This window comes from Oncorhynchus nerka, linkage group LG10 (genome assembly GCF_034236695.1).
Source record: "Oncorhynchus nerka isolate Pitt River linkage group LG10, Oner_Uvic_2.0, whole genome shotgun sequence".
Classification (NCBI taxonomy): Eukaryota; Metazoa; Chordata; class Actinopteri; order Salmoniformes; family Salmonidae; genus Oncorhynchus; species Oncorhynchus nerka.
Window position 1 is genome coordinate 52,434,121 of NC_088405.1, and position 27,342 is coordinate 52,461,462.

At 41.8% G+C, this 27,342-nt stretch overlaps 1 protein-coding gene across 1 annotated transcript; it reads left to right on the forward strand.

Moving 5' to 3' along the window:
• The first annotated feature begins 305 nt into the window (after nucleotides 1-305).
• On the forward strand, nucleotides 306-13,991 carry LOC115135529 (matrin-3-like). The gene is made up of 21 exons (XM_029670306.2): nucleotides 306-416; nucleotides 1,504-2,070; nucleotides 2,192-2,253; nucleotides 2,378-2,416; nucleotides 2,521-2,621; nucleotides 2,731-2,774; nucleotides 2,901-3,017; nucleotides 3,475-3,600; nucleotides 3,684-3,848; nucleotides 4,055-4,179; nucleotides 4,291-4,813; nucleotides 9,794-9,887; nucleotides 10,019-10,038; nucleotides 10,130-10,258; nucleotides 10,456-10,578; nucleotides 12,094-12,222; nucleotides 12,318-12,445; nucleotides 12,706-12,820; nucleotides 13,078-13,222; nucleotides 13,345-13,466; nucleotides 13,734-13,991. The coding sequence occupies exons 2-21, from the start codon at nucleotides 1,534-1,536 to the stop codon at nucleotides 13,764-13,766; spliced, it is 2,877 nt and encodes a 958-aa protein (XP_029526166.2). The 5' UTR covers nucleotides 306-416; nucleotides 1,504-1,533; the 3' UTR covers nucleotides 13,767-13,991.
• Nucleotides 13,992-27,342: the final 13,351 nt, after the last annotated feature.

A 27,342-nucleotide genomic window follows, 5' to 3' on the forward strand; every position in this document is an offset into this window, starting at 1 on the left:
CCTCCGTGAAATTACACCATATGTAGATTCTACTGACGCCACCGAGTATTCCCAACCCCACTTTTACATTGACACATAGTATACTTTTTTCTCTATAAGCCAGTGTATTGCAATGGGGGCATTTTATTTAACTTTGGAAATTAAAAAGAAGAAAAAAATACATTTAATGCAAATTTCACTTAAATATGAATCATAGTTCAAGTTTAGACAATTATTTTTCAAATATCATGAATAAATACATTAATGTAATTACGCGGGGGACTTTTATTATGAACATTTTGTAAATCCCGCGATGGGAAGTAGTTTTATTATGTCACTGACGAGACGCTGGTAGAAGGATTAGTTACACATATCTTTGTCCAGACTGTAACGTTAGCCACCTAATTTTACGAAATACCCGAAAGGGTACTTAAAAGGTATGTTTTGCAGCATTCCCCATTTGTATTTCATGTGGTAGTTGAACTGGATGCATAAACTTTCACCCCGAAACTATCTTGCTAGAAAGCTATGGTTAGCTTCTTCTTTCTAGCTAGTTTCCTGGCTGTGGGCGGCTAGGCAGCATTCTCTAGCGTTGCGTGCTGCTAGCTAACAATACTGCACTTACTTTATAGCTACATGGGGCATACTTGATAGCTAATCTTTATTCATCAAGGGTGAGGAGATATCGGGCTTCGTTATTTAAAAAAAAAGATGCGTAGGTAGCTAGTTAATAACAACTGGCTGTTATTGTGCCGAGGCCTTCGGCCCATTCGATGTAACTAGCTACAGTAGCTAACGTTAGCTTGCATCTACATTGTTCTGGGCTGGTAAACATATTATTCTTTCTGTGAGGGACATCAATTGACATCTAGTTAGCTATTGAATGATTAAAGATGGTAGAATTTCAGATACAAATGCGAAGGATACTTTCTTCCCAAGCCCCTTCATTAGGGCCTACACTTTATGCCGAATACCACCGTGAAATGCTTACTTACAAGCCCTTAACCAACAATGCCGTTCAAGAAATAGTTAAGAAAATATTTACTAAATAAACTAAAGTAAAAAATGTATAACATAATAAAATGACGACAATAGAGGTTATATACCGGGGCTACCGGTACCGAGTCAATTTGCGGGGTTACAGGTTGGTCAAGGTATTTTGTACATGTAGGTTGGGGTAAAGTGACTATGCATAGATAATAAAAAGCGAGTAGCAACAGTATAAAAACAAATGGTGGCGGGGTCAATGTAAATAGTCCGGGTGGCCATTTGATTAATTGTTCAGTAGTCCTATAGCTTCGGGGTAGAAGCTGATAAGGAGCCTTTTGGACCTAGACTTGGCGCTCCTGTACCTTCTTGCCTTGCGGTAGCAAAGAGAACAGTCTATGACTTGGGTGACTGGAGTCTTTGACACTTTTTTGGGGCCCTTCCTCTGACACTGCCTAGTATATAGGTTGCCTTAGACATGTTCATAGGTTACATAATCAGTTGAAATTACTGAACACCATTTTACCCCAATTTCAGAATAAACTTCTCTGCCCGGACGGTTTGAGGATGGAGGACAGTGAGGGTCACAGCTCTGCACACCAAGGATCAGGTGATGGCGCGATGAGCACTATGAACTTATATGCCACTCTGGGGCTCTCTCCAGAAGACGTGGATGCTCTGGCCCAGATTCCAGAGAATGAGATCAGTGTAGAGACGTTGCCTTATCTGATAATGAAACTGAAGGCCAGTCGAGCCAAGCAAGAGGAGCAGGGACAGGCCTCCCCAAAGGGAGACAGCTGTCAGGAGGATACAGATGATGGAGACCTTAGCAAACAGGACAGTCCCCCTGCAGTCCGTCGTCGGTCAAACAGCCATATTGACACTGACTATAGGAGAGACACTGATTACAGTCGACCGGGGCGGCGACCACAGCGGACTGAAGCAAGGAGAGGTTCCCGCCACAATAGGCCCCCAATTGAAAAACCATCCGACAGCCAGCAAAAGATTCCTTTCTCCTATCAAGTGGATGATTTTCATGGAGTTGTGCCCAAGGTTTACCCACACACATGCTCTCTATGCTTATGCATGTTGAATTCTAATAAGGTAAGCTTTGTTATATTTCAAAACTCTTGCTGTTGGACTGTTCATATATCATTTTAATCAGAACACTCAACCTTCCATGATGGCATTAATTTAGCTTAATATGAGTTTGCTTTTTTCACAGACATGGAAGGAACATCTCAATGGATTACGCCATGCGGATGGCTGTCTAGAACTCTCGCATCTGTAAGTGTTTTCATGCAAAGTAAAACATTTAGAAACTGGACTGATACAGTTCACAAAATCAATTGAGATATTTTCTATATCAAGGTTTAATTCAAATTTGTTTTTTATTTTCTGTTTTCTACAGATATCCAGATTGGAATAAACATGATACCCGGAAGGAAATGTGAGGGGCATGAAATTAAGCTTTACGTTGAAAACCGGCATGTCATGGTGTAAAATCATTAACTGTTCCTCTTCTTACTTAGCACTGTTTACGTTATCTTCCAGGTCCAACTCCATCCCAAGTAGAGATGCTATTTCACCGCCCAGGAGAACTCCACGTCCTGCTATGCCTTACAAGAGACAACATAGCTCAGACCGCGTAGGAGGTGATAACCCCAGTCCTGTTCCAAAGTCAAATTTGATCCAGACCAAATAAGGCCCAATAGCAAACCACTTGAAAATAAATATTATCTCCTTTCATGTTTTCATCTTTAGGTGAAGTATGGTCTGCACCAGAAAGACACCATTTGAAGCCCAAGGTAACGATGACCCTTTTGTGGCATTGTTTTCTTATAAATAGAGATAGATAGATTTAATTCACTTGTTATGATGTTGTTTATTTGCTTAAAGCTGCATGCTTGAATGTGTGATATATTTTGCTTCAGGCTGGCACAAAGGTGGTGGTCACAAAATTTCCCCTTGGCTCTGTCGGTGTTGAAGACTTGATGACTTTGGCCAAGCCATTCGGCACGGTTGTAAAACATCTGGTGTTCCCCTGCAAGGTAAGTTACACAAATTGGTAACAAACACTCTAAACTCTTAAACATGCACTATGTAGAAATCACTCTGCCATTTCCTGGTTGCTAACATTTGTAATAGTTCACCTAATTTCAGTGTATGCGACTGAACAAGTAAGTATAGTGTAGAGAATCATTGTGCCATCTAAACCTCTGTGAAACATATTTTCAATAACCAAAAATAGTATTTTTACTTGTTTGAAGCTGGAGAACAAAAGTAGAAGACAGGAAGCATAGAAGCATAGAAATAGCACACACAGAACAGATCTATCGCTTCTTAGACTTGCTTTCAATGAGAATGACAGCTATATCTAATTTCTATGTGAATTTGGTTGGGTCGCCCGAAAGGTTACATGTTGCAGCTTTAACATTCTCTCTCTAAAAAAGTTACATCTGTAGTTGAATGTCTATTGGATGATTCGGTGTTGTATTTTTGTTACAGGGCTTCCTGGAGTTTGATTCTCACAAAGAGGCGGTCAATATGGTGAATCACTTCAGTGTAAACCAAGCTTTCGTGAAGGAAATTAAGTTGAATCTGTACTTGTCACCTATGGTGTGCAGTATTCATGTAAGTGCATCTGCCTCTTAAAAATGTGAGATTCTGTGTTCTTAATCACAGAGATCCCAGTATGAGCTTGTTTTTTCCTTTAGCCGCCAAGGTTGGATGAACCACCAGAAAAACGGCAGACCAAACAAGTTACCAATACAGTGGTTTGTTTTTCCCACCTACCTCCTGGGAAGGAAAGAGAATCTGAGATTCTTGATCTCGCCAAGATGTTTGGGGATGTGCGGCATTCAACATTTTCAAGTGACCAGGTAAGGTTTGAGCAATATGGAATTGATGTGTGATCAATCAAATTCTGCAAATCTCTAGTGATTTCAAATAGACAACGATTATTAAAACAATTTAACGATGCAGTATCTATTTATTTTGTATGGCTAGGTAAATTCATCACCAAAACCTCCATTATGCAGCACCTTCTCTAGCTTTGTCTAAAGAATTCTCCCTTATTCATCTGCAGGCCCTGATTGAGATGGTAGATTGGAAGGATGCTGACATTATGGTGAAGTACTACCACTCCAACCCCCTAAAGATCAGTGGAAAGAGTGTCAAAGTAATCTTGTCATCGTCAATGAAGCGCCTGAGGTAAGTAAGAGTTCTTCACCTGGGGCCATGGCAGCCATACCCAATTTTCCTGTAGGACTCATCAGGACGTTTGTGTCAGGGAAGTTTACCTCAATGTTTTTTGCCTTGTAGAGATAGTCCTGACTCCACCACATCCAGAAGAGCAGATTCTAGTAAAGGCCGCAGCAGCAGACACAAGAGCGAGGAGACTAGCAAGACCTCATACGCCACAAACACAGAGAAACCCAGTACAGGCAAACAACCTGCTGAGAAAGTGTTGGAACAAGGAGAAGGTCAACAAAGCACCTCAGAGGAGGTCAAGGAAGTGGTCAAGCAGGACATCGAGGAGGTGGTCAAGGAGAAGGACGTTGATTTGGAAAACAAAGATCTGGACGAAGAGATTATCCAGGTGGAAGCTAAACAAAGCTTGTTAGATGACGAGGTTGGTGCTGGTGTTGATACTAAAGACCCTGCTTCTTCCAAAAGTGCCTCTATGGTGGCTGATTCTAAAGATAAGGGGGAACCCGAAATCTCAGAACCTTTGGCAGACGATACCTTGGAGGATTGTGACATCAAGGCTGCCGATGATCCAGCTCTGTGTGATGCTGACGTCTCAATGGAGAACAAGATGGAACAGGAGAGCTTTCAAGAAGATGTAAGAAATGATTGTCATTCATATTTGTGACTGGAACCAACAAAGAAAGGCTTATTGTTAGGGATGCACCGATATGACATTTTTGGCCGATACCAATATCGGATATTTTCCTTGCCAAAGAACTAGACCGGTATAACAAATAAAAATAGCGGCCTTTTAAGCATTCTAGTACAGTTAAGTAGTTTAAACACACACACACACACTGACCAAAACGTTTTTTGGGGGCATTTACGTATGTCCCCATTACCAGCAAAACATAATCAAAATCTATTTCTTTCACTTACTTTGCTGTTTCGTTGTTCATTTGTTCAGTCTCAACCAGGATCTCATCATACATGTCAAGCAGTGAAGTTTCAGCTCTGTCGGTCCGTGGCCTCTCTTCCTCGGTGCGCACTGTCACTGTGTCCGTTTCCATCTTGTCCAGCTGTGTCTAAGATTTCATGTAAACCCTGTTTCTTGTCTGCATCGAAGTAGCAGTCCTTGTACTTAGCATCGAGCATGGTGGCGACACAGTAGAGGCTCATAGAGAATGCCACCGAGTCGCTTGTTCACAGCCTCTAGTTGAGTACTTTTCCAAGTTTTGTTGAGCAGGCGTTTCAATGCCGTGACAAGGTTTCACGTCTGCTGTATATGCAGTTGAGCTTATTTCTCGAGTCAGATGTTCGAATGGAGCTAGGAGTGTTCATGTTTCAAACATGTTCTCAAATGCCATTGAAATGGCAGCAGTGATAGTATCAGAACCAGCACATTCTTGAGCATGCAATACGGCTTTCCTCAATAGGAAATCCTCATCGACCCACTGTGCTGTCAGACTCCTAATGCTCATGGGGCTGACATCGCTGGTCCAAATGTCAGTCGTGAAGCTAATACCAGTGACACCTGTAGCAAGTAGCTCATGACTGAGTTTCGAGAATACTGTGTAACTCCGGTAGGACAACATCTGGAAAATAGTGCCTACTTGGAAGTGCGTACTGGTGCTCGACCAGTCGGCGAAAGCCAACATCCAGGACAGCGAACAGTTGATTGTCAAGGGCAATGAATTCCATGATCTTGGTATTAATAGATTTTGCCTTTGACTTGTCTCGCTGAAATGTTCTTACTCTTTCAAATGACTGCTGGACTTGTTGACTGCTTGATCCACACAGCAGACATTGTAGACTAGATTAGGAATGCTGTGTTTGCACATGTAGCGCAATATTTGTCGTGGTGTCATTACCTCATCTACCTATGTTATATAGGTATGCACGTCAGCTTTGACATCGGTTTTGCACATCGGCGTTTAACTAGGCCAACGTTTGTTTTTAGCTAATATCGGCCGATTCCGATATGCTTACCGATATATCGTGCATCCCTAATTATTGTTCCCAGAATTGAAAATAAATTAATGTTAAGTAACCAAGATGTGGATTCCTAGTAGAGGTCGACCGAATATGATTATTGAAGGCCCACCAAAAAAAAAGCGGATACCGATTAATCGGCCGATTTTAAAATAAAATGTTATTTGTAATAATGACAATTACAACAATACTGAATGAACACGTATTTTAACTTAATATAATACATCAATAAAAATCTATTTAGCCTCAAATAAAATGAAACATGTTCAATTTGGTTTAAATAATGCAAAAACAAAGTGTTGGAGAAGAAAGTAAAAGTGCAATATGTGGCATGTAAAAAAGCTAACGTATAAGTTCCTTGCTCAGAACATGAGAACATATGAAAGCTTGTGGTTCCTTTTAACAGGAGTCTTCAATATTCCCAGGTAAAAAGTTTTAGGTTGTAGTTATAGGACAATTTCTCTGTGATTTGTATTTCATATACCTTTTGACTATGGATGTTTTTATAGGCACTTTAGTATTGCCAGTGTAACAGTATAGCTTCCGTCCCTCTCCGCGCCCCTACCTGGGCTCGAACCAGGAACACATCGACAACAGCAACCCTCGAAGCAGCGTTACCCATCGCTCCACAAAACCCGCGGCAATTGTAGAGCAAGGGGAACAACCACTCCAAGTCTCAGAGCGAGTGCCGTTTGAAACGCTATTAACGCGCAGCCCGCTAACTAGCTAGCCATTTCACATCGGTTACACCAGCCTAGTCTTGGGAGATGATAGGCTTGAAGTCATAAACAGCTCAATGCTTGAAGCACAGCGATGAGCTGCTGGCAAAACGCACGAAAGTGCTGTTTAAATGAATGCTTACGAGCCTGCTGGTGCCTACCATCGCTCAGTCAGACTGCTCTATCAAATCATAGAAATAATTATAACATCATAACACACAGAAATACGAGCCTTAGGTCATTTAATATGGTCAAATCCAGAAACTATCATCTCGAAAACAAGACGTTTATTCTTTCAGTGAAATACGGAACCGTTTTGTATTTTATCTAACAGGTGGCATCCATAAGTCTAAATATTCCTGTTACATTGCACAACCTTCAATGTTATGTCATAATTATGTAAATTCTGGCAAATTAGGCAGCTCAAACTGTTTCATATACCCTGACTCTGTGCAATGAACGCAAGAGAAGTGACACAATTTCACCTGGTTAATATTGCCTGCTAACCTGGATTTCTTTCAGCAAAATATGCAGGTTTAAAAAATATATACTTCTGTGTATTGATTTTATGAAAGGCATTGATGTTTATGGTTAAGTACAGTCGTGCAACGATTGTGCTTTTTTCCGCAAATGTGCTTTTGTTAAATCATCCCCCGTTTGGCGAAGTTGTCTGTCTTTGTTAGGGAAGAAATAGTCTTCACAGAGTTCGCAACGAGCCAGGTTAGCAGGCAATATTAACTAAATAATGCAGGTTTAAAAATATATACTTGTGTGTTGCTTTTTAAATAAAGGTGTAAATATATATATATATATATTGGTGTCCAAAAATACCGATTTACAATTGTTATAAACTTGAAATCGGCCCTAATTAATCGGCCATTCCGAACTCTAGTTCCTAGCAATGGGATCTTAAAGCATGTGTGCTTCAACTCTTCAATTTGTTTGAAGTTCTGAGAGCATTCCTGAGAATGTAGTTTGGTTGAGTCATGGATTGTTGGAATATTGAGTTTTCCTTGTACCATAGCACGCTATGTACAGGGCCTTCTAAAAATATTCACACCCCTTGACTTATTCCACATTTTGTTTTTAGAGCCTGAATAAAAAATGAATTGCATTGATTTCCTCACCCATCTACACACTATGCATTATGACAAAGTGAAAACGTGTTTTTAGAAATGTTTGCAAATGTATTGAAAAATGTAATACAGATATCTAATTTATGTAAGTATTCACACCCCTGAGGTTAATACATGTTAGAATCACATGTGTCAGTGATTACAGCAGTGAGTCTTTCTGGGTAAGTCTAAGAGATTTTCACAACTGGATTGTACAATATTTGCGCACAATTCTTTAAACTCTGTCAAGTCGGTTGTTGTCAAGTCGGCCTTGTGTTATAGGCTATTGTCCTGCTGAAAGGTGAATTTCTCCCAGTGTCTTGTAAAGCAGACTGAACCAGGTTTTCCTCTAGGATTTTGCCTGTGCTTAGCTCTAATCAGTCTCCCTTCATCCTTAAACTCCCTAGAACATACCGATGACAAGCATACCCATAACATGAAGCATCCAGTACCTTGCTTGAAAATGGGAAGTGGGGCTCAGTGATGTGTTGTTGACCCAAACATGTCGCTTTGTATTCAGGATATAAAGTTAATTTCTTTGCCTTATTGCAAACAGGATGCATGTTTTGGAATATTTTTACTCTGGCTTCCTCCTTTTCACTCGTCGTTTAGGTTAGTAATTGTGGAGTAACTACAATGTTGATCCATCCTCAGTTTTCTCCTATCACAGCCATTAAACTCTTAACTGTTTTATAGTCACCATTGGCCTCATGGTGAAATCCCTGAGCGATTTCCTTGCTCTCTGAGTTAGGAAGGACGGCAGTATATTTGTAGTGACTAGGTGTATTGATACGCCATCTAAAGTGTATTTAATAACTTCACAATGCTCAAAGGGATATTCAATGTGTTATTTCAACAACAAAAAAATCGACCAATTGGTGCCCTTATTTGCGAGGCATTGGATAACCTTCCTGGCCTTTGTTTGAAATTCACTGCTCGACTGAGAACCTTACAGATAATTGTATGTTCAGCACTATTATTGCACCGAGTAAAGTCCATGCAACTTATGTGACTTGTTAAGCACATTGTTACTCCTGAACTTATTTAGGCTTGCCAAAACAAAAAGGTTGAATCCTTATTGGACACGACATTTTCGTTTTTAATTAGTAAAATAAATTCTAAAACCATAATATCACTTTGACATGGGGTATTGTGTGTAGGCCAGTGACACACAATCTAAATGTAATCCATTTTAAATTCAGGCTAACACAACAATGGATAAAGTCTAGGGGTGTGAATACTTTCTGAAGGCACTGTATGTAGGCTATATGATTTGCTCAGGGGCTATTAATTCCATCAGTTTTATGAGTGCCCTACAAATCAGATGGAGATCAGCTTTGAAGGATCTCCTTACGTTCCATGGTTTAATATCAAAGGTTATAGAGCCATCTCTGTACAAGCTCCAATTGTTTCCAGAAAACCTAGACTGACCGTAGTAATCCAGAACAGGCGCTTAATCGCTCAAGTCAGCCAAGCATTGTAGATGTATGGATCAGTTGATATGCTTATCTGTTTAAAACCAGGACAGACCAAGAGGTTTGAATGACTTTTGATATTTAAGCTGTCAATGTCATTTGTAATAGTGCAGCCACAGAGTTCACTTCCTAGCTTTGTGACATGGATCTTTATCATACTTCAGTACTATTGAATACAGTTTTGCAAACTTTTATGTTCAGTGTTTGAAATGCTTTTGACAGTTTCCCATTGCAACCTCACATATTTGTGAGATTCATAATGGTTTTGGTGCAGCACTGTGGACCTTAACTCAAATGCTTTAACTTATTGATGTTGTGGACTTCTTTCCAACAGGACAATATGGATGACATGGATTTCCCTGAGAATATGGATGACTTCGTTACATTGGATGAACTTGACGACAGTACTGGAGGAGACACACCGCTGGGTAAGCAATGAATGATGCAAAACATTCTTACTTGGCAGCAATGGACAAAAACAATTATTACAGTTGTCTAGCCTGTGTGGATAATCTCCAGATAATTTATAGTAATAATTACTTTTTGTTTTTATTTGCAGAGTCAAAGGATGCTTCATGGGTTGGTATTCCTCCATATCGAGTTATTGGAATGTGTCAAACGTGTAGAAAAGTTGTTTTTATTGACAGTCGGTTAAAATTGTTTTCTACAGGATGGAAAAGTTGTCCATATTAGCCCAATTAGAAAGGGCTATGGAAACATGGCGGTGGCCCTATTGAAACTGGCAGAGCGAGCAAACGTGAATGTTGTCAACCATGCCATATCCTTCCTCACACAGGAGGTAAGTTCATAATTATGTTACTTGCAGATATGTTATTTGGGGATCAAGTGTATTTTATTTTGTATGGCGACAGTGGTGAATAATTTGACATTCATGTAGTTCGGCATACAGGAAGGAGTTTATTTACTCAACCCCTGATTTGTGCAAGCATTTGCTGTCGTAGTTTGTATGACATTGAGAATTTCCTATATTTTCAGGCATGGTTAGAGCTTGATACTACCGAGGAAGTACGTGAAATGGTGAAATTCTACAAAGGAAAAGGACAGTTGTTGAGGAAACATGTCAATGTTAGCATGTGCTTTTCACAGAAAAAGTTGGAGGTGGGTTTGGTGTCTTAAATGGTGTAGTATCTATGCTTTAAATTGTTTGTTTTCCCTCATCAATCTACACACAATACCCCATAATGACAAAGAAAAAAACGTTTTCATTTTATAAATATTTTTGCTAATTCATTAAAAATAAAACACTGAAATATCACATTTTACGTAAATATTCAGACCCTTTACTCAGTACTTTGTTGAAGCACTTTTGGCTGCTATTTCAGCTATGAGTTTTTGGGGAGTTTCTCCCATTCTTCTCTGCAGATCCTCTCAAGCTTTGCCATGTTGGATGGGGAGCGTCGCTGCACAGCTATTTCAGGTCTCCAGAGATGTTAGTCCATGCTGAAGTCCATACTTTGGCTGGGCCACTCAAAAATATTCAGAGACTTGTCCCGAAGCCAGTCCTCCATTGTCTTGGCTGTGTGCTTAGGGTCGTTGTCCTGTTGGAAGTTGAACCTTCACCCCAGTCTGAGGTCCTGAGCTCTTTGGAGCAGGTTTTCATCAAGGATCTCTGTACTTTGCTCTGTTCTTCTTTGCCTTGACCCTGACTAGTCACCCAGTGCCTGCCGCTGAAGAACATCCCCACAGCATGATGCTGCCACCACCATGCTTCACCGTAGGGATTATGCCAGGTTTGCTTCAGAGGTGAGGCTTGGCATTCAGACCAAAGAGTTCCATTTTGGTTTCATCAGACCAGAGAATCTTGTTTCTCATGGTCTGAGAGTCATTTAGGTGCTTTTTGCAAACCAAGTGGGCTGTCAAGCGCCTTTTGCCGAGAAGTGGCTTCTGTCTGGCCACTCTACCATAAAGGCCTGATTGGTCGAGTGCTGCATAGATGGTTGTCCTTCTGGGAGGTTCTCCCATCTCCACAGAGGAACTCTTGAGCTCTGTCAGTGGCCATTGGGTTCTTGCAAGGCCTTTCTCCCCCATTGCTCAGTTTGGCTATGCGGCCAGCTCTAGGAAGAGTCTTGGTGGTTCCAAACTTATTCCATTTAAGAATGATGGAGGCCACTGTGTCCTTGGGGACATTCAATGCTTTAGAAATGTTTTGGTACACTTGTCCAGATCTGTGCGTCGACACAATCCTTTCTGAGCTCTACAGACAATTCCTTCGACGTCGTTGCTTGGTTTTTGCTCTGACATGCACTGTCAACTCTAGGACCTTACATAGACAGGTGTGTGCCTTTCCAAATCATGTCCAATCATGTTTCTACATCTCAAGGATGATGAATGCAAACAGGATGCACCTGAGTGTTTTTTATATTTAGTAAAATTGCAAACATTTCTAAACCTGTTTTTGCTTTGTCATTATGGGGTATTGTGTGTAGATTGAAGAAAAATAATTTAATCCATTTTAGAATAAGGCTGTAACGTAACAAAATGTGGAAAAAGTCAAGGGGTCTGAATACTTTCCGAATGCACTGTTTTATAAACATAACTACACACCTCACATAATACACATCTTATTGTGACAAATATTGACTGTGTAATTTGACTTTGTTTCTGTCAATGCAGAGTCCTAGTGGGAGATCCATCTACATTTGTATGCTTCCACTCCAGAAGTACTCTGACGTCTCTCTTTTACGACTTGCCCAGCCTTTTGGGAAAATCACTGGCTATAATTTGAACTGGCCTCATGGAAAGGTAAAGTATCACCGGCCCATTTCTTTAAAGGTGAATGTCGTTTGTTTTTCTGTTGATATAGGACTCACCCATGCAGGTTTTCTTTCTCCTTTCAGTGTTATATCCAATTGGAGAGCGTGGAAGCCGCTCAGAAAATGGTAAAGTACTTCCAACGTCCACACAAGTTCTACGGCACCCTGTTAAGGGTCAGTTTGTGCAAAAAGGGAGACTCACTAATATACTGGTAAATAATTTTCAATGACCCCTAAGAATATGCAGTAGATGCTAATGATAGTTAGACTAAATGGAATTTTAAGAATGCTAGTATCCAGCCTGTCAACGCCAGTTTAATTGATTGGAATCTATTGGAAGAATATACAGCTAATGAAATAATCTGATAAATAATGGCGTGATCTATGGTTCAACTGGACTGTATGAGGGCTGTGTCTAAGTACACTTTCATGATATAGTACTCCATGACATATTCTGCCCTCCTGATTACAGGAAGCCTCCAGTCAAATATGAGCTGTGGTTGGCCAGTCAGAAAGACAGAAGATCAAGAGATCATCATGGAGATGAAAAGACTAATGGCCAGTCAACCAAAAGCCCCTATCCAGAGGTGAAAGATGGTTATTGCTATGTTTTTGTTCCCTTAATTTAAACAAGGTGAAATATTGCCATGTTAGTTACATAAATATTCAGAAAGCATTTATTTAATTTTGGCATGTCCGTGAACAATCCTTTTACAGTTACTGGTTATTCAAGAAGTAATCAGTTAATGCACTTCACACAGAGAAGAGGGATATTTCTTGGTGTTGGTCTCTCAGGCTAAGTAGAACGAATGAGTGAAAGACGTGATTGTTTTTGTATGGCCAGGATGTCCAGAGCCCTGTGTCTGACAGTGAGAGGGTCTGTGGGGACCCTAAAGGTGAAGAAGTCAGTGGTGTGGAAGCTATCCCAGAGGGAGAGGAGAAAAAGCAGGAGGAACCTCTGGGTCCTTATCAACCTGACAACCCTGTTGGTAAGAGGCTAGAGAAAACTGACGTTTTATTTTATTAGCGGGTGACGGGGATCTGGTAAATAACTTAGTGCCATATCAGTGAGAACACAAACATGTTTTTTTTTTTCTCATTTTACTTGCAGGGTTAGATTATCTGGTGCCAAGGACTGGATTCTTCTGCAAGCTGTGCAACGTCTTCTACACCAATGAGAAAACAGCCAAATCAGTCCACTGTAGCAGCGAGGAACATTATCTGAACCTTAAGGTAATTCTCAACTATGACAAGAGTCAGTCTTATTAATCATTCTTTGTGGTGTATTTGTAAGAAAATGTTTTTGACCTTGGAGACCAGAATACATTCAACTGTCAAATGTTAATTGTAAATAACTCATCACTGTATCACCTATGCCTTTGGAATCTCAACCAAATGGAACGATATGGGTCTTTTTAGGGGATCCGTTTTCAGCTGGAGTTATGATTTAACATAGATAATGGATTGACAATGTAGACTGATTTTCTTGATTTTTTTCAGAGAAAGATGGATAAAGAAACAGACCTCGGCTGATTGAGAGGATTGTCGTCAACCTGTGGTCTTCCCAAACGAAGGCCATTTTAGTATAAATGTTTCTGTCCAGTTTGTTTAACATTCCAGGCTTTTCTGTTACTGTTGACAACAGTTACCCATTTAAAATAAATTAATACAGCCTATTAACGAAATGTAGTCCCATTCTGTGGTTATGAATAGTACCTGGATTTAGTTCTCTTATTGAATAAACAAACGTTTGACTTATTCTTTGACTTCTGGAAATACTTTTGACACCTTATGGCAAACATTTACTCCTACAGAACCTACAGACCTTTAACATATTTGACAGAGGCATATGGTTAACTGTCATTTATCAATGACAAGGACATGTGGACAGGATCAGCTGGAACTACATCCCAGAATTTGCCATAACCCAGAGAACCATTTAATGCTTGACAGGGAGCAGAGCTGGCTAAGACGATTCACCCAGTCTGTGGCAAGGAGCAGCACATCACTTGAGGAAAGGACAAATGGGGGAGATTGTTTGGTTTAAAACATGAATGATTTAAGCCATATAGGCCTAGATGCTTTTGAATGATAAACCAATAGGGGGAGAGTTCAGCAAATGTTTTCTGTAACATTTTACATTTCGCATAGTAAGCGCAAGGCTCTAAAAGTTGCACACTTTATATACAAGCTCCCAGTAATTTATTGGTGTGGTGGTTAATTTCTGTATTATCAAATGAGGAGAGACAACTTATCACATATGTCAGAGTTATACTTAAACTAAATCTTTATTCACTTATAAGGAGAGTGGGTCACACAAACAATTGAATGTGAGAACTCTGCAATACTGATTGCTGGTCGACAAACCCCCCCTTAGATGATTTGTTGAGGCCCCAACACAAAGGATGCAAAGATACACCCACTTAGTCTACATGACAAACAACATGTGTGGAATGGGTCACAAGGTGAGACTTGATAAATGAGAAAGGAGTATCTACCCACCAGATAGCATTTGCTATGAAGACTTGTTCTTATTGTACAGAGTTTGGCCCCTAAAATGAGGCTCTGAACTCATGCCTGGTACTTCATAATACGGAAACACCAGCTCATTCTATGGCATAAATTGTGAACTACAGATATCCCTATCTGAAGTAAAAGTCCATGTCCTTGACCACACGCCTAGATGAGCTCACTGAGGGGAGTGAGCCTCTGGGTCATGCACTATCCCAGGATAGGTGCAACATCAGAGATGACGTACAATGGTTCCAGACACTATCCCACACATCCAGTCTCCACCCCCTCCCAAGGCCGAAGGAGGGAGTGGCTGGGCACAGAAATTGTGAAGACAAGTAATTGGTTCCTCATTAATCACACCATTCCTTCACACGGTTTGTAATAGGAAAAGTCACATATCCACATATGAAGACAACGTTCCCTCTCCTCTTCTCATCCTCATATTCTACAGGTGATAGACAAGCCTGACTTCTCCCCTCTCTGAGCCACAGGTGACTGAGGCCCATATGAAGGAGGAAGTGCATCTGCCATCACCAGGGTCCGACGGGATACATTCTAATAAGAGTTCAACAGTTTCAAGCAGATAAGACAATTTAATTATCTATGTTACCGAGCTAATTCTGATTATTGCGCCACATTGGGTAAACCAACGTTTCCGCACCACTGTGCCTTATTCAGGGTAATGTCATGAATGCTTGAACCAGGTTATGTAGACAGTGGAATTAGTGTAAACAATGACAATAGTGAGGGGTGTGTCATCTTTATTAGGGTTTTTATTTTATTTGAATTAAGACAGTTTACAGCATGTTGAATACATTAGGCTTATCATATTGCAACAACTAGATATTGTACATAGTATTAACATCAACATTAAATAATTTATCTTTGTCACATGTAATATTTTGGTTCAGTCCTATAAGACTAACACAAATTTATTTAAAGAATATTATAGTAATACTCTAGTAATTACTATAGAAATCTGGGATTGTTATGTCCAGCCAGTAATACATCCTGTCCCTCGTGGACCGGCTCGTACGTAAAGCATCTTCCATTCGGTCTGCAAAGGCATAATTTCCCTCCTTTAATGGCGAGCAGTCAGAAACAAAACGGGGGAAAGAATTCTTAATATAACACCATTAACCCAACCCCATTTTTGGACAAGGTAGTTAAGTCAAGGATGTGAAACATTCTAAATTGTCAGAAAAAACAGAAATGGTGGTGGAAATGGTGTTTTATTAATTATTAAAACGAACACATTTTGTCAGACAGCCTGCCATTAAAGCCTGATATCGGAGTTGTTGGCTAGAGCACACGTTCGAAGACCAGAGTGGGCGCATTCGCTATTAAAATGCTATTTATTTTGGTGACAAAACAATCAGTAGCCTAGAGTTAAAAATGTGATTCCAACCCATTTACTTATATTTTTTTATTTGGTACATGGAAATTTAACCACAAAAGTTATATGAACCCGGATTGACACTCAAACGGCGACAATCCAGTGGACGAGTTCGGCAGTGTGTTATGAGCATATTCAGCCCAGACGAGGAACTTGCTCCAGTTGATGGCCTGAGACAAAACAGCAGAGGAACTTCTCCAGTTCCTGGTTGGCCCACTCAGTTTGCCCATTAGACTGTGGGTGGAACTGTGAGGAGAGACTCAACGATGCCCCCCCCCAACAGGGAGCAGAAGGCTTTCCAATACCGAGTGATGAACTAGGGCCCACGGTCCAAGACAATGTCCTGGGGAAGTCCATGTAGTCGAAAGACATTGGTAATCATGAGATCAGTGGTCTCCTTTGAAGAGTGCTACTTGGGTAAGGCAATGAAATAGGCTGTATTGGAGAACCGATCAACGACCAGCAGGATAGTGGTAAGCCCTTGGGATGGAGGTAACCGTGTGATAAAGTCTACAGACAGGTGGGACCAGGGCCGGTTGGGGATGGGCAGAGGTTGGAGCAACCCAGCAGGTCGCTGTCTTGAGGAATTGCTTTGGGCACACATCCTTAATCATGTTGGGCCACTAGAATTTCCGCCTCAGGAACTCCAGTGTCCGATTAACCCCTGGATGCCCAGTTCATTTAGATTTTAATTTGAATTTTTGAATTTTACCTTTATTTAACCAGGCAAGTCAGTTAAGAACACATTCTTATTTTCAATGACGGCCTGGGAACAGTGGGTTAACTGCCTGTTCAGGGGCAGAACGACAGATTTGTACCTTGTCAGCTCGGGGGTTTGAAATTGCAACCTTCCGGTTACTAGTCCAACGCTCTAACCACTAGGCTACGCTGCCGCCCTTGTAGTACTCAATAACGGGCTGATCACGGAACATAAAGTCTGTTAGTGGGACCCAACCTGGGTCAGGTTCTCGGGTCTGTGCTTGTCGTACTGTGGTCTCAATACTCCAGACCACAGGAGCCACAATGCGGGAGCTGGGGATGATGGGCTCGGAGTTCCTCTCCTCATTAGAGATCTCGTGTTGGCTTCTCCTTTCTGATTCTTGGATCCCGGACATTAGGCTAGAGTGAAGTTGAACCTGTTAAAAAAAGCATTCAACCTCTTGGCTTCTTGAAAGGAGACCAAGTTCTTATGGTCCGTCCAGATCACGAAAGGATGAGGTACCCCCTCCAACCAGTGTCTCCAACCCTCAAGGGCCCACTTGACTGCCAAGAGCTCCCGGTTGCCTACATCGTAGTTGCGTTCCGCTGGAGAGAACAGCATGGAAAGAAACAGTCTCTTGTCCCCCTCGTTCCGCTGTGAAAGGACCGCCCCTGCTTCGTTGTCCGAGGCGTCCACCTCTACGACGAAGAGACGAGTAGGATCAGAATGAACAGGGATGGGTCGGGAGGTGAAACATCCCTTGAGCTCCACGAATGCCCTGTCAGTCTCAGGGGGTCCAGCCAAAACGGGTCTGGGACTTGCGGGTTAGGGCCATGAGAGGCGCTTCCACCACACCGCAGTTGCTAATAAAATGCATGGAAAAATAGGCAAATCCGAGGAACCGCTGGACTTGTTTGAGTGAGGCGGGACGGGGCCAGTCGCCTTAACCTTAACAGGGTCCATTTGGATTCTGGCGGTAGAGATAATATGGCCCAGGAAAGAGACTTGGGATACATGGAACTCACTTCTCTATCTTGACGTATAGTTGACTCTGCAGGAGGCATTTCAGGACTTGGTGGACGTGCAGGATTTGTTTCGGAAGGGTCTTGGAGAATAGCAGGATGTCGTTGAAGTAAACAAAGACAAACCGATTCAACATATCCCTATGAGTGTCATTGACCAATGCTTGGAAGACGGCTGGTGAGTTTGATAATCTGAATGGCATGACTAAATACTCATAGTGGCCACTACGGGTGTTAAAGGAAGTTTTCCATTCATCTCTCTCCCTGATTCTCACCAGGTTGTAAGCGTTGCGGAGGTCCAGTTTGGTGAAGAATTGGACCCCTTGGGCCAGATCCAAGGCGGCGGACATTAGGGGGTAACAATTCTTGATCATAATCCTGTTCAGCCCTCTGTAATTGATGGAGGGATGCAGACCTCCATCCTTCTTTCCCACAAAGAAGAAGCCTTCACCAGCTGGGGATGTTGAGGAGCGAGTGAAACCTGCATCCAGCAACTCCCGGATGTAATTGTCCATGACTGCTGCTTCAGGGGTCGAGAGGGAGTAAAGGCTGCCCCGGGGAGGGGTGGAGCCGGGTAGGAGTTCAATGGTGCAGTCGTATGGACGATGAGGAGGGAGGGTGGCGGCTTGCCTCTTACTGAAGGCAAGCCGACATGAGGTCGAAGTATTCAGGAATGGAGAGCGGAGAAGTCTTGGTCTTCAATGGATGCAGGAGGACACGGCAAGGCGCAGTGAGGCTTTTGGTGGGGGTCTTAGACATTAAGTCTGGCAGTTCTTACCCATCTAGTAGGTGTCCCGTAGACCAGGAGAATAGTGGGTTATGTAGAGCTAGCCAGGGATGCTCTGGGATAAGGGGGTTCTCAGGAGCAGTGATCAAAAGACAACTAGGAGTCTCTAAGTGGTTCACCCCAACCTGCAGTAGAATGGGCTTGGTCTGATATTCCACCTGGCCAGAGCCAATGGGGCATCCATCGAGTGCTTGAATCTGCAGAGGCATGGGACATTTCACGCAGGGGATTTGTAATCTTCTGGCGAAGTCTTGATCAATGAAATTATCTGCGACCCCGGAGTCCACAAAGACTTGAATCTGGTGCTGATGATTGTCCCAGTGGACGGTTGCGGGTAGTGACAGATGGCGACTGGGTAGCCGGCGTGTAACTGCACAGCTCGTCAGGGTCTCCCCTTGTCCTGGCAGGCCCTGGCATTTCCCGTGAGCTCTGGGCATGTAGTACAGAGATGGCCGAGACCTCCGCAGTAGAGGCAGCAGCCTTCGCGCATGTGTCTGTCACGCTCCTGTAGGCAGACGTGTGCATCTCAGCTGCATGGGCTCCTCAATGCTGGGCTTGGGTGCTCAGGAAACCGGGATACTGGGGTGGTGTCAAAAAGGTGCTGTCTCACATGTTCTCGGAGGCGGTTGTCAACCCTGATTGCCAGTGTTATCAGGACACGAGGTCCTCTCCCAGTTCCCAAGAGGCCAGTTTATTCTTTGAGTTAGACCGACCCTGGTGGAAAGCGGTAACCAGTGCCTCTGTATTCCACTCACTCTCTGCGGCGAGGACTGTAGTTCGTCATACCACTCGGGGGCTGGGATCTTGGGTTCCCGGTGCAGGTTCCCTGGAGGAACTACGGCAACGCCTGTAGCACTGGGCGATGAGACTTGGGCATTGACTCCTCCTGGGTTGGGGTTGGACTGTGGTTGGAGGGAATCGGTAAGTGTCTGGAGGGTCTCTGATATTTGGGAGAGTTGTTCTTGCTGCCACCCCAGCGGTGCTCCTTGGTGGGTTATAATATTCTTGATCTGGGTGATCTCTGCTGGGTCCATGTTGGAGGCAGAAGCTTGCTGTGATGGGGTGAGGTTGGACCCAGGTGCAGAGAAGATACCAGACGAGGAATCAATGGTTAAGGATAAACGTAAATACTTTACTGAGAAACAGTAACAGAAGGATCACAGTAACACTGGGAAAACAACAAACACAAAGTCTCAAAAACTCACACGGGAGACAAACCCACACGGCAACCAAATCAAGCTTTCTGCAAAGGCAAACAGAAAACACACCTCTCTTAACAGGGAAATCATAATTAGTACTAGGACACACCAGAGTGTCATCAATGTCTCTAGGACGGTCTCTGCCGCGCTCTGGTGACAGGTGGAAACATGACAATTTGCTTGGAATTCTCTCGCCAATTGGATGTAAAGTTATAAACATTACTGAGCCAGCGCTACTCACCGGAGTGGAAATCAATGGATGGTCCCGTCCGATAATCATCGCCGCCATGGAAGTGGGTGAGTGCTATGGTCCCATGATTTCTCTCGAGTCACCCGATTCCAAGATGAAATTTGACTCTCCAAACATATCCAAGTCGTTATACACGATCCCCGACTCTGCTTCTGCCACGCAAGCTGTTTTAATTAGTCCCCCCCCGCATCCAGTGCAAGCGGAAGGGATAGTTAATTGCACTACCGAACTCCCCCTTAATCAAAACGGGCTAAACCGAGCTGTCAGAAAACACAGAAAATGTCACTTTTTTCAATGTGTCAATCACTCTCCAGTCATCTGGGACCCACGGGCTAAACCCAGGGGACTACTTGAACATTTGCAGTGTCATTATAAAAAGTGATCAAATTCAACATCTTCTCACAGACTCCAACCTTGACTTCCTCTGCCTTTCAGAGACATGGCTCCGTAAAAACTCTCCATCTGCCACTTTGATTGTGCCTGGCTACAATGTTTTCAGGAGAGAAAGGATTGAAGGAAGAAGAGGGGGTCTGATGATTTACATTAAAGAACATACAACATCTTATGTAAACAAATTGAGTGGTCATGTGATAATGAATTAGAATGTATTGGCCACATTAGTGTCTACTTAGCATTTACAGGTGAATATATTGATAAAAGTGACCTTGTCTGAGAGAGATTTGTGCGGTTATCAAAACATCACGCCAACACAAAACACAGACCTAATGTAGTAGTTCTAAAATTCCCTATGGAAGAATGAATGGTGGAAAAACGATTGGAACCATTTCCGGGTTTTACCGCTAGGTTTTATGGGTATTATGACTCATACTGTGGTACTCAATAAATGCATCAACATAATACCAACAAACCTATTTTGACCTTGGTGGATCTATTTATTTAATGCATTATACTGACACTGTACCATGTTCATTCACAAGTAATAAAAATTATACCATTTTTTATTTTGGAGTACCATTTGTCGTAATTGTGCGTTACCATGGTAGAATGTATAGTGCAGACTAAAACCATGTTATTTCCACGATCCACATCCTTACCATGGTATAAATTATGGAATACCAGGGTACTATTTAGGTGCATGGCAGTACCATCATACTTCAAAGCTAAAACCATGGTACATTTCCATGATTCAGATCAATACCATGGAATAAATGATGCAATACCATGGTAATATTTGAGTTGTGCAAATTGCATAGCGCCTATCTATCTGAGATTTGTAAATAAATGTAATACATGTTGAAAATGAGAATGATTGGTGCTATCTGGTGCTATTCATAAAATATACCTCCAAGTGTATGTTTGTGTACATTTCTATTCATGACTATCCTCTGACATGTTGACTGTGATGTAGCCTACTTGAATAGTTACTCAAAGGCTTCTATTGGTGTAATCTACATTGAATCTGTCTACACCATTAGCTCCCTACCATTAGCCATGCTCCTTATCTGAGTAAATATTTCATTTGTGTAACTTAAATTCGACATAAGTCATATAAAAAGTGTGGAGTACCTCTTCAATCCATTCAATTGGAGTTGAGACGTTAGACAGACACAGTTTTGAGATATTGGTTATTTTTTGCAATTTATTTAATTTGGGAAATATTTAAATAACATACAGAGCATCTGTTTTTCACTGAAAAAAGTACATTAATGATAGGTAAGCACGACAGCTGAAGCAGTTGGAAGAACTACTAAAAACTATAGAATACTATCAAAACTCATTATAGGAATACTATAGAGATTTTGATTAATGATAATACTATACAAGTATTGAGTATTATAACAGGAGCCTAAAGGAAATCCTAAGTGTTACGGATCCCTTCGGAACTTTCATTATGCACACCTGTCCCCTATTCCCACTGATTAGTACTTGTATAAGTGTGCCCTTTGGTTTCCATTGGGCGGTCGATTATTGTTCCAATGTCCGTTGGTAAGTGGGTGCACCTGTGCTGTGTGTTTTGGCTTTTGTGCCATTGTGGATTGCGCAGATGATTACGGGTCTCGTCCCATGTGTTAATCATTGTGCTCTTGTGTTATTTATTCGAGGTACTCTTCGCTATTTTGTTTTGGGGTCCTGCCCTGTGTTTTGTATAGTGTTTGTTTGGTCTTCGTCCCTGTGCCTTTACACGGCACGCTGTAATTTGTTTAAGAAATTTTAAAAACTATTACGCATTCCTGTGCCTGTCTCCCGATCCTTCATACCAACGTGACAGAATAATCGACCATTAAGGGAGACAGCGGGAATGGCACGTCCGACAACACTGCGACTGGTCCGCCCGTCGCCGCCGCAACTTCGGCAGCTGCAACTGGGCCGTCCGACGCCGCCACAACCGGTCCGTCCAACGTCACTGCAACTGAGGACGACGACGCAACTTCAGCAGCTGCATCGGGTCCTGATCGATTCGCATTGCGTTTTTGTGATCTCCCTTGAGGCTGTTGTTGTTGTGATATTGGATGCTAGACAGTTTGAGTCACTCAATGCTTCAGTCTGTATAAGTGACAGCCCATGTTAAAATAATACCTTCAAGTCATGTGGCCAAGGGATGTCTTTATGGTTGTGATGTAGACTGAAATATGGTTGTTTACTGACATCTAGTTGTGATGATACGCAACTGTAGGTCATTTGGTCCAATATTATGCAGGATTAAGTTTTTCCGTGGTATTAATTTAATTAGTTAAGTCAACAAAATGGTAGTAACTGACATTTTGGTGATGATATTACAAATGGTATTATATTCTAGGATATATTATCATATGCGTCATGTAGACTCTACAGAGCCAGGACCCTCTTCAAGTGATACAGTTTTGTCAGGGAGGTGTGGAGGAAGAGGTGAAAGACAGTGTCGGAAGTACCAATGCAGATTATGAGGATGAAGCAAATGAGAGAAGGTGCACAGAAAGAGACAGACAGTGACTTTACTAGCCAGACGGCTTCGCGCTGGGCTCTTGGTGATTAAGGCTGAGCAAGGGCCAGTGCTAACTGTAAAATGGCATGGCTATTGATTGGATCACTATACATATGATGTCTATAGGCTTAGAAAAAGACTGAGAACAGACTAAGAACAAGATATATCAAAGTAATGGCTGGATTGCCATAAAATTTGTTATGCGCAATCAAGACCCCAAGTGGAAGAAACCTATTGATTTGGTGACCACTTGACCTTTACTCTAGCGCTACCATCAGGCCTTTTTATTTCCATTTTGTTTTCCATTTTCCACTTTTACAGCTGCTTATTTGCTAGTTGGTATGCGTACTTAGTTTTAAAAAATCTGCTGCTGATTTAGTTTGTCATATCGTTCTATAGATGATGTTACTTTATTTTAATTGAAGAGGTTAATGTATATGTAAGTTATATTTATTTTAAGTTATTAATTAATGTTAAGATAGTTTTCCATTCAACAATGTTACAATTAAAATTACATTTAGACTGTAAAATATGGCCTTTATCACGTTTCTTATAGAGGCTATCAGCCTTGCATCAAATGGTGAATTCCACTGTATGCAGAATGTTGCATGCATGTCTGCACTGTGTTATATTTTCACAGGTCACTGTCAATAACTATTGTCCAGTAAATATTGGACTACATGAGTTGCAAGCCTACAAAGGTAGTTATTTAAAGCTTTGAATGGGTCGATTGGGTTGTGGAGGTGTGTGGTTACAGCAATTGTGCAGGGTTGGTGTGGCCGGAGGTGGTGGAGCCCAATGTGATATCTTTTCATGGGGACTAAAATCCCTGGCGGCGCCCCTGAGCCTATTTTACATTCAGCAAGCAAGAGCAAGTGTGCATCTCTCCTCCAATAGGCTATTGCTCCCGAGTAGCGCAGCGGTCTGCATCTCCGTGCAAGAGGCATCACTGCAGTCCCTGGTTCGAATCCATGCTGCATCACATGCAGATGTGATTGGGAGTCCCATAGGGCAGTGCACAATTGGCCCAGCTTTGTCCGGGTTTGGCAGGGGTAGGCCGTCATTGTAAATAAGAATTTGTTCTTAACTGACTTCCCTAATTAAATAAAAATATTGTAGGCTTGAGATGTATTTCCTCAATCACACTGATGGCATCCTTGCCAAAATGGTACACAGCATCATCTGGTATTGTGTGCAACAAAAGTTCAACATTCAACTTCGGCTACCGTTTCTGTCAAGTCGTGTCCGTGTACAGTTTGCATATGTTGCCAATGTATGCACTGCAACTGCCTCTGCAATGTAAGGCTGTAAGGCAAACGCAGCATTCCATTGGAAGTGAATGTACTTCTGGTGTACCAAAATGCAAAAACGCTATCGGTGTGATTGAGGCGTAAGTGTAATCTTAGCATATTAATCCATAAACTCAATGTTAGGCATAATACTACAGTTGATATATCCAGTCAATTTACACAGCAAAAGAAAATAAAAAGTTTATCAGAAAACAAAATCATAGGTAGCCTATGTGAGCTCCCTCCCAGTCCCCGGGTATGCAGCTAGAAAAGCTACCATATTGTTTCAGTTTTTTAGGGACAAGAAATGTACCCCACCTAGGCTAATTTTATTATTTTAAAGTGAATACAAAACAGTAGTCTAGGCTGTACACTGCAGGCTGTACACTATGCCATTTGAAGAACCGCTCAAAAGCCTGGTGTTTTAAATTCAAATTCAATTTGAAATAAGTGCAAAGTTTCCTGATCGGGCAAGTATTTGGATACTTAAAAAAACACTTCAACTTGAACCAGTAAAATGGCTCTTTGGCTTGCTTTTGCTAAAGCCTATATATGGGAGTTAGCATTCTAGCTAACTAGCATTCTAGCTAACTGCTGTTTCCAAAATAGTTATTTTGCAAAGATCACAACAAAATAATCTTAGCGATTGTTCAAGCAAGAATCAAAACATCATTGTAAGCGTATGAGAACTCAAAAAAAGTGATTTTGTTTAGAATACCTAAATCTAGGCTATGTTGAATGTGCGCAGATGGCAATGGCTTTCTTACTGCCACCAGGAGTGGTGTTTGGCTTACATGTTTTAAAAGTGTTAGAAAATTAGGTGGATACCATGGCATCGTTGAATACTCATTTCTGACTGGTATAAAGGGCATTCTAGAGCGTGCATGATTTCCGTATAAAGCACAGTATATCAGCACGGTAAAATTCACTGGCTATAGTTCATTCTTTCATGTTCTATGTGTGAGTTGCTTTTGAAAGCAAAATCGAATTGAAAACATGCTTGCATTGTTGAATTCCATTTTCATAATAGCAAGCCAGGACTGATGGTTTGGTTAGCTAATCTAGTGTCAGCAATTTATGTTATTATTCAATAGCACAAACTCCTAAGCAAATCAGGGGGAGAAAAATAGGTTTATTCAGAGAGGACAAATCAAGATGTTATGCTGGGAGATGTTCAGTCTCCCCTGTCCTCAGGTTTTCTCCCCTGAACAAAGGAACAGTATGCCATTTATAACCCCCCACCCTAGCCTGGGGTTGACCAATTAGAAGTCCTTGCAGTACAACTTGGCCAATGGCCAAATAACAAGTATCCTGCTCCCGACTCAATGTACAGACCAATGAAAACATGGCACACATAGCTCTAAGTTCAGGAGTGACATTTCACAGATTCTAAACGGATGTTAAACTGAAAACCACCTCTTATTGATCGTTAACTAGTTCTCTCGTCCTCTGCGTTGCATTTATCGTCAAAATATTCTTATACTAGCAAATCTGTTTGTTTAGTTATCAAGGAAACTACTGTAGCTATCGAGTAGTAAACTTGCTACCTACTTTATTGGATGTTGAACACATTTCTACCTGTAAATGAACCGTTTTTCTGCTGGAAATGTGATAAATTAAAAAAGGGATAGTCACCTCGGGACTCTGTGTTCTCTGGAAAATAATGCAACTATGTGGAAGGTAAGCTTTAGTCGGATAAAAACTGTGGGAAAAAATGGAGATGGTAAGTTAAAGAAGAATGGTAGAAAGTGTAAGTAGAGGGAGCTGAAGACAGGAGGAGAAATGGAAGTGAGTAAGGGCGAAGTATCTGAGGTGTGGTGAAGTTATCAGAGACCGAGGTAGGCACTGAGGATCAGGAAAAAGAGGAGTCTGTGACAGTAGGAGTGAAGTTTTTGGAAAAAGTGGACTCTTGCCTTTTGGTTGATTCATTTGTGGTTTCACGGTGGGTGAAAAAAATAGTTGGGTAATGTGGAATCGGTAAGGGTAACCAGAAGTGGTCTAGTGATAATTGTTTCTGTTGGTCAGAGGGAGAATGCACTCGGAGTAAAACGAATGGCGGCAAGAAAAGTGTATTGTTTCGCTCTCAAGAAAAGGGCACCAATGAAAAGAATGATAACTGGGGTAGCAGTAAATATAAAAGTTGACCAGCTGAGGGGAAAGATTCCCAGTGTATGTGATGCTCGCAGACAGGGTGGCGAGAGTGAGGAAACAGAAGAGTCATTGTCTGTTCTTTTGAGTTTTGAAGGTGAGTGTTTGCCCGACAAAGTGAAGTTAGGATATATAAGTTATCCTGTATGAGCCGAATACATTACAATGTTACAGGTGTCAAGCTTATGGGCATGTGGCAGGAGGGAGGGTTCAAGGTGTGAGAAATGTGCAGAAGGGCATGAGACAAAGGAATGTGAAGAATTGGAATGTGTTAATTGTAGGGGTGCCCATGGAGCTGGGGATCAGAAATGTCCCGTGCGAGAGGGGCAGGTTGAGGTTTCCAGGGTTAGAGTAGAGTAGAAGTTGTCATATGCTGAGGCAGTGAAGAAAGTAGAGGAAGATGGGTTAAGGTGGAGGAGTGGTGAGAATAGTAGAGATATACCCGTACAGAGGGATAGGCCAAAAAGTTATGTTTCAGTAAGATTGGATTTTTAGCATTTATAGCAATGGTTATCAACTGTACTGCAGGGATGGAACGGAATTCACAGAAAATTGAGGTTGTGGTGGCAGCTGCAGAGAGATATTGGGTGGCGAGACTTGACAGCAGAAGAGTTACAGGGTGTGTTAAGTGGTGTCCCATCCTTCCAGGCATGAGGTAGGAATAAATACATTTAATTAGTAGGGAGGTGTTAATTTGATTGTATATCATTTAGAAATTAGTGAGTGTAGTGTTAGATGGTAGGGTATTTATTTAGTACATTTTTATTTTTCAAGCAAAGTATAAGGGAGTTGTACTCCAGTCTAGTGGGTGGCGGTAATGCAACAAATTGGATGCCAACCGCCGTTAAACCTCACAAAAGAAGAAGTAATGTAATTACGTG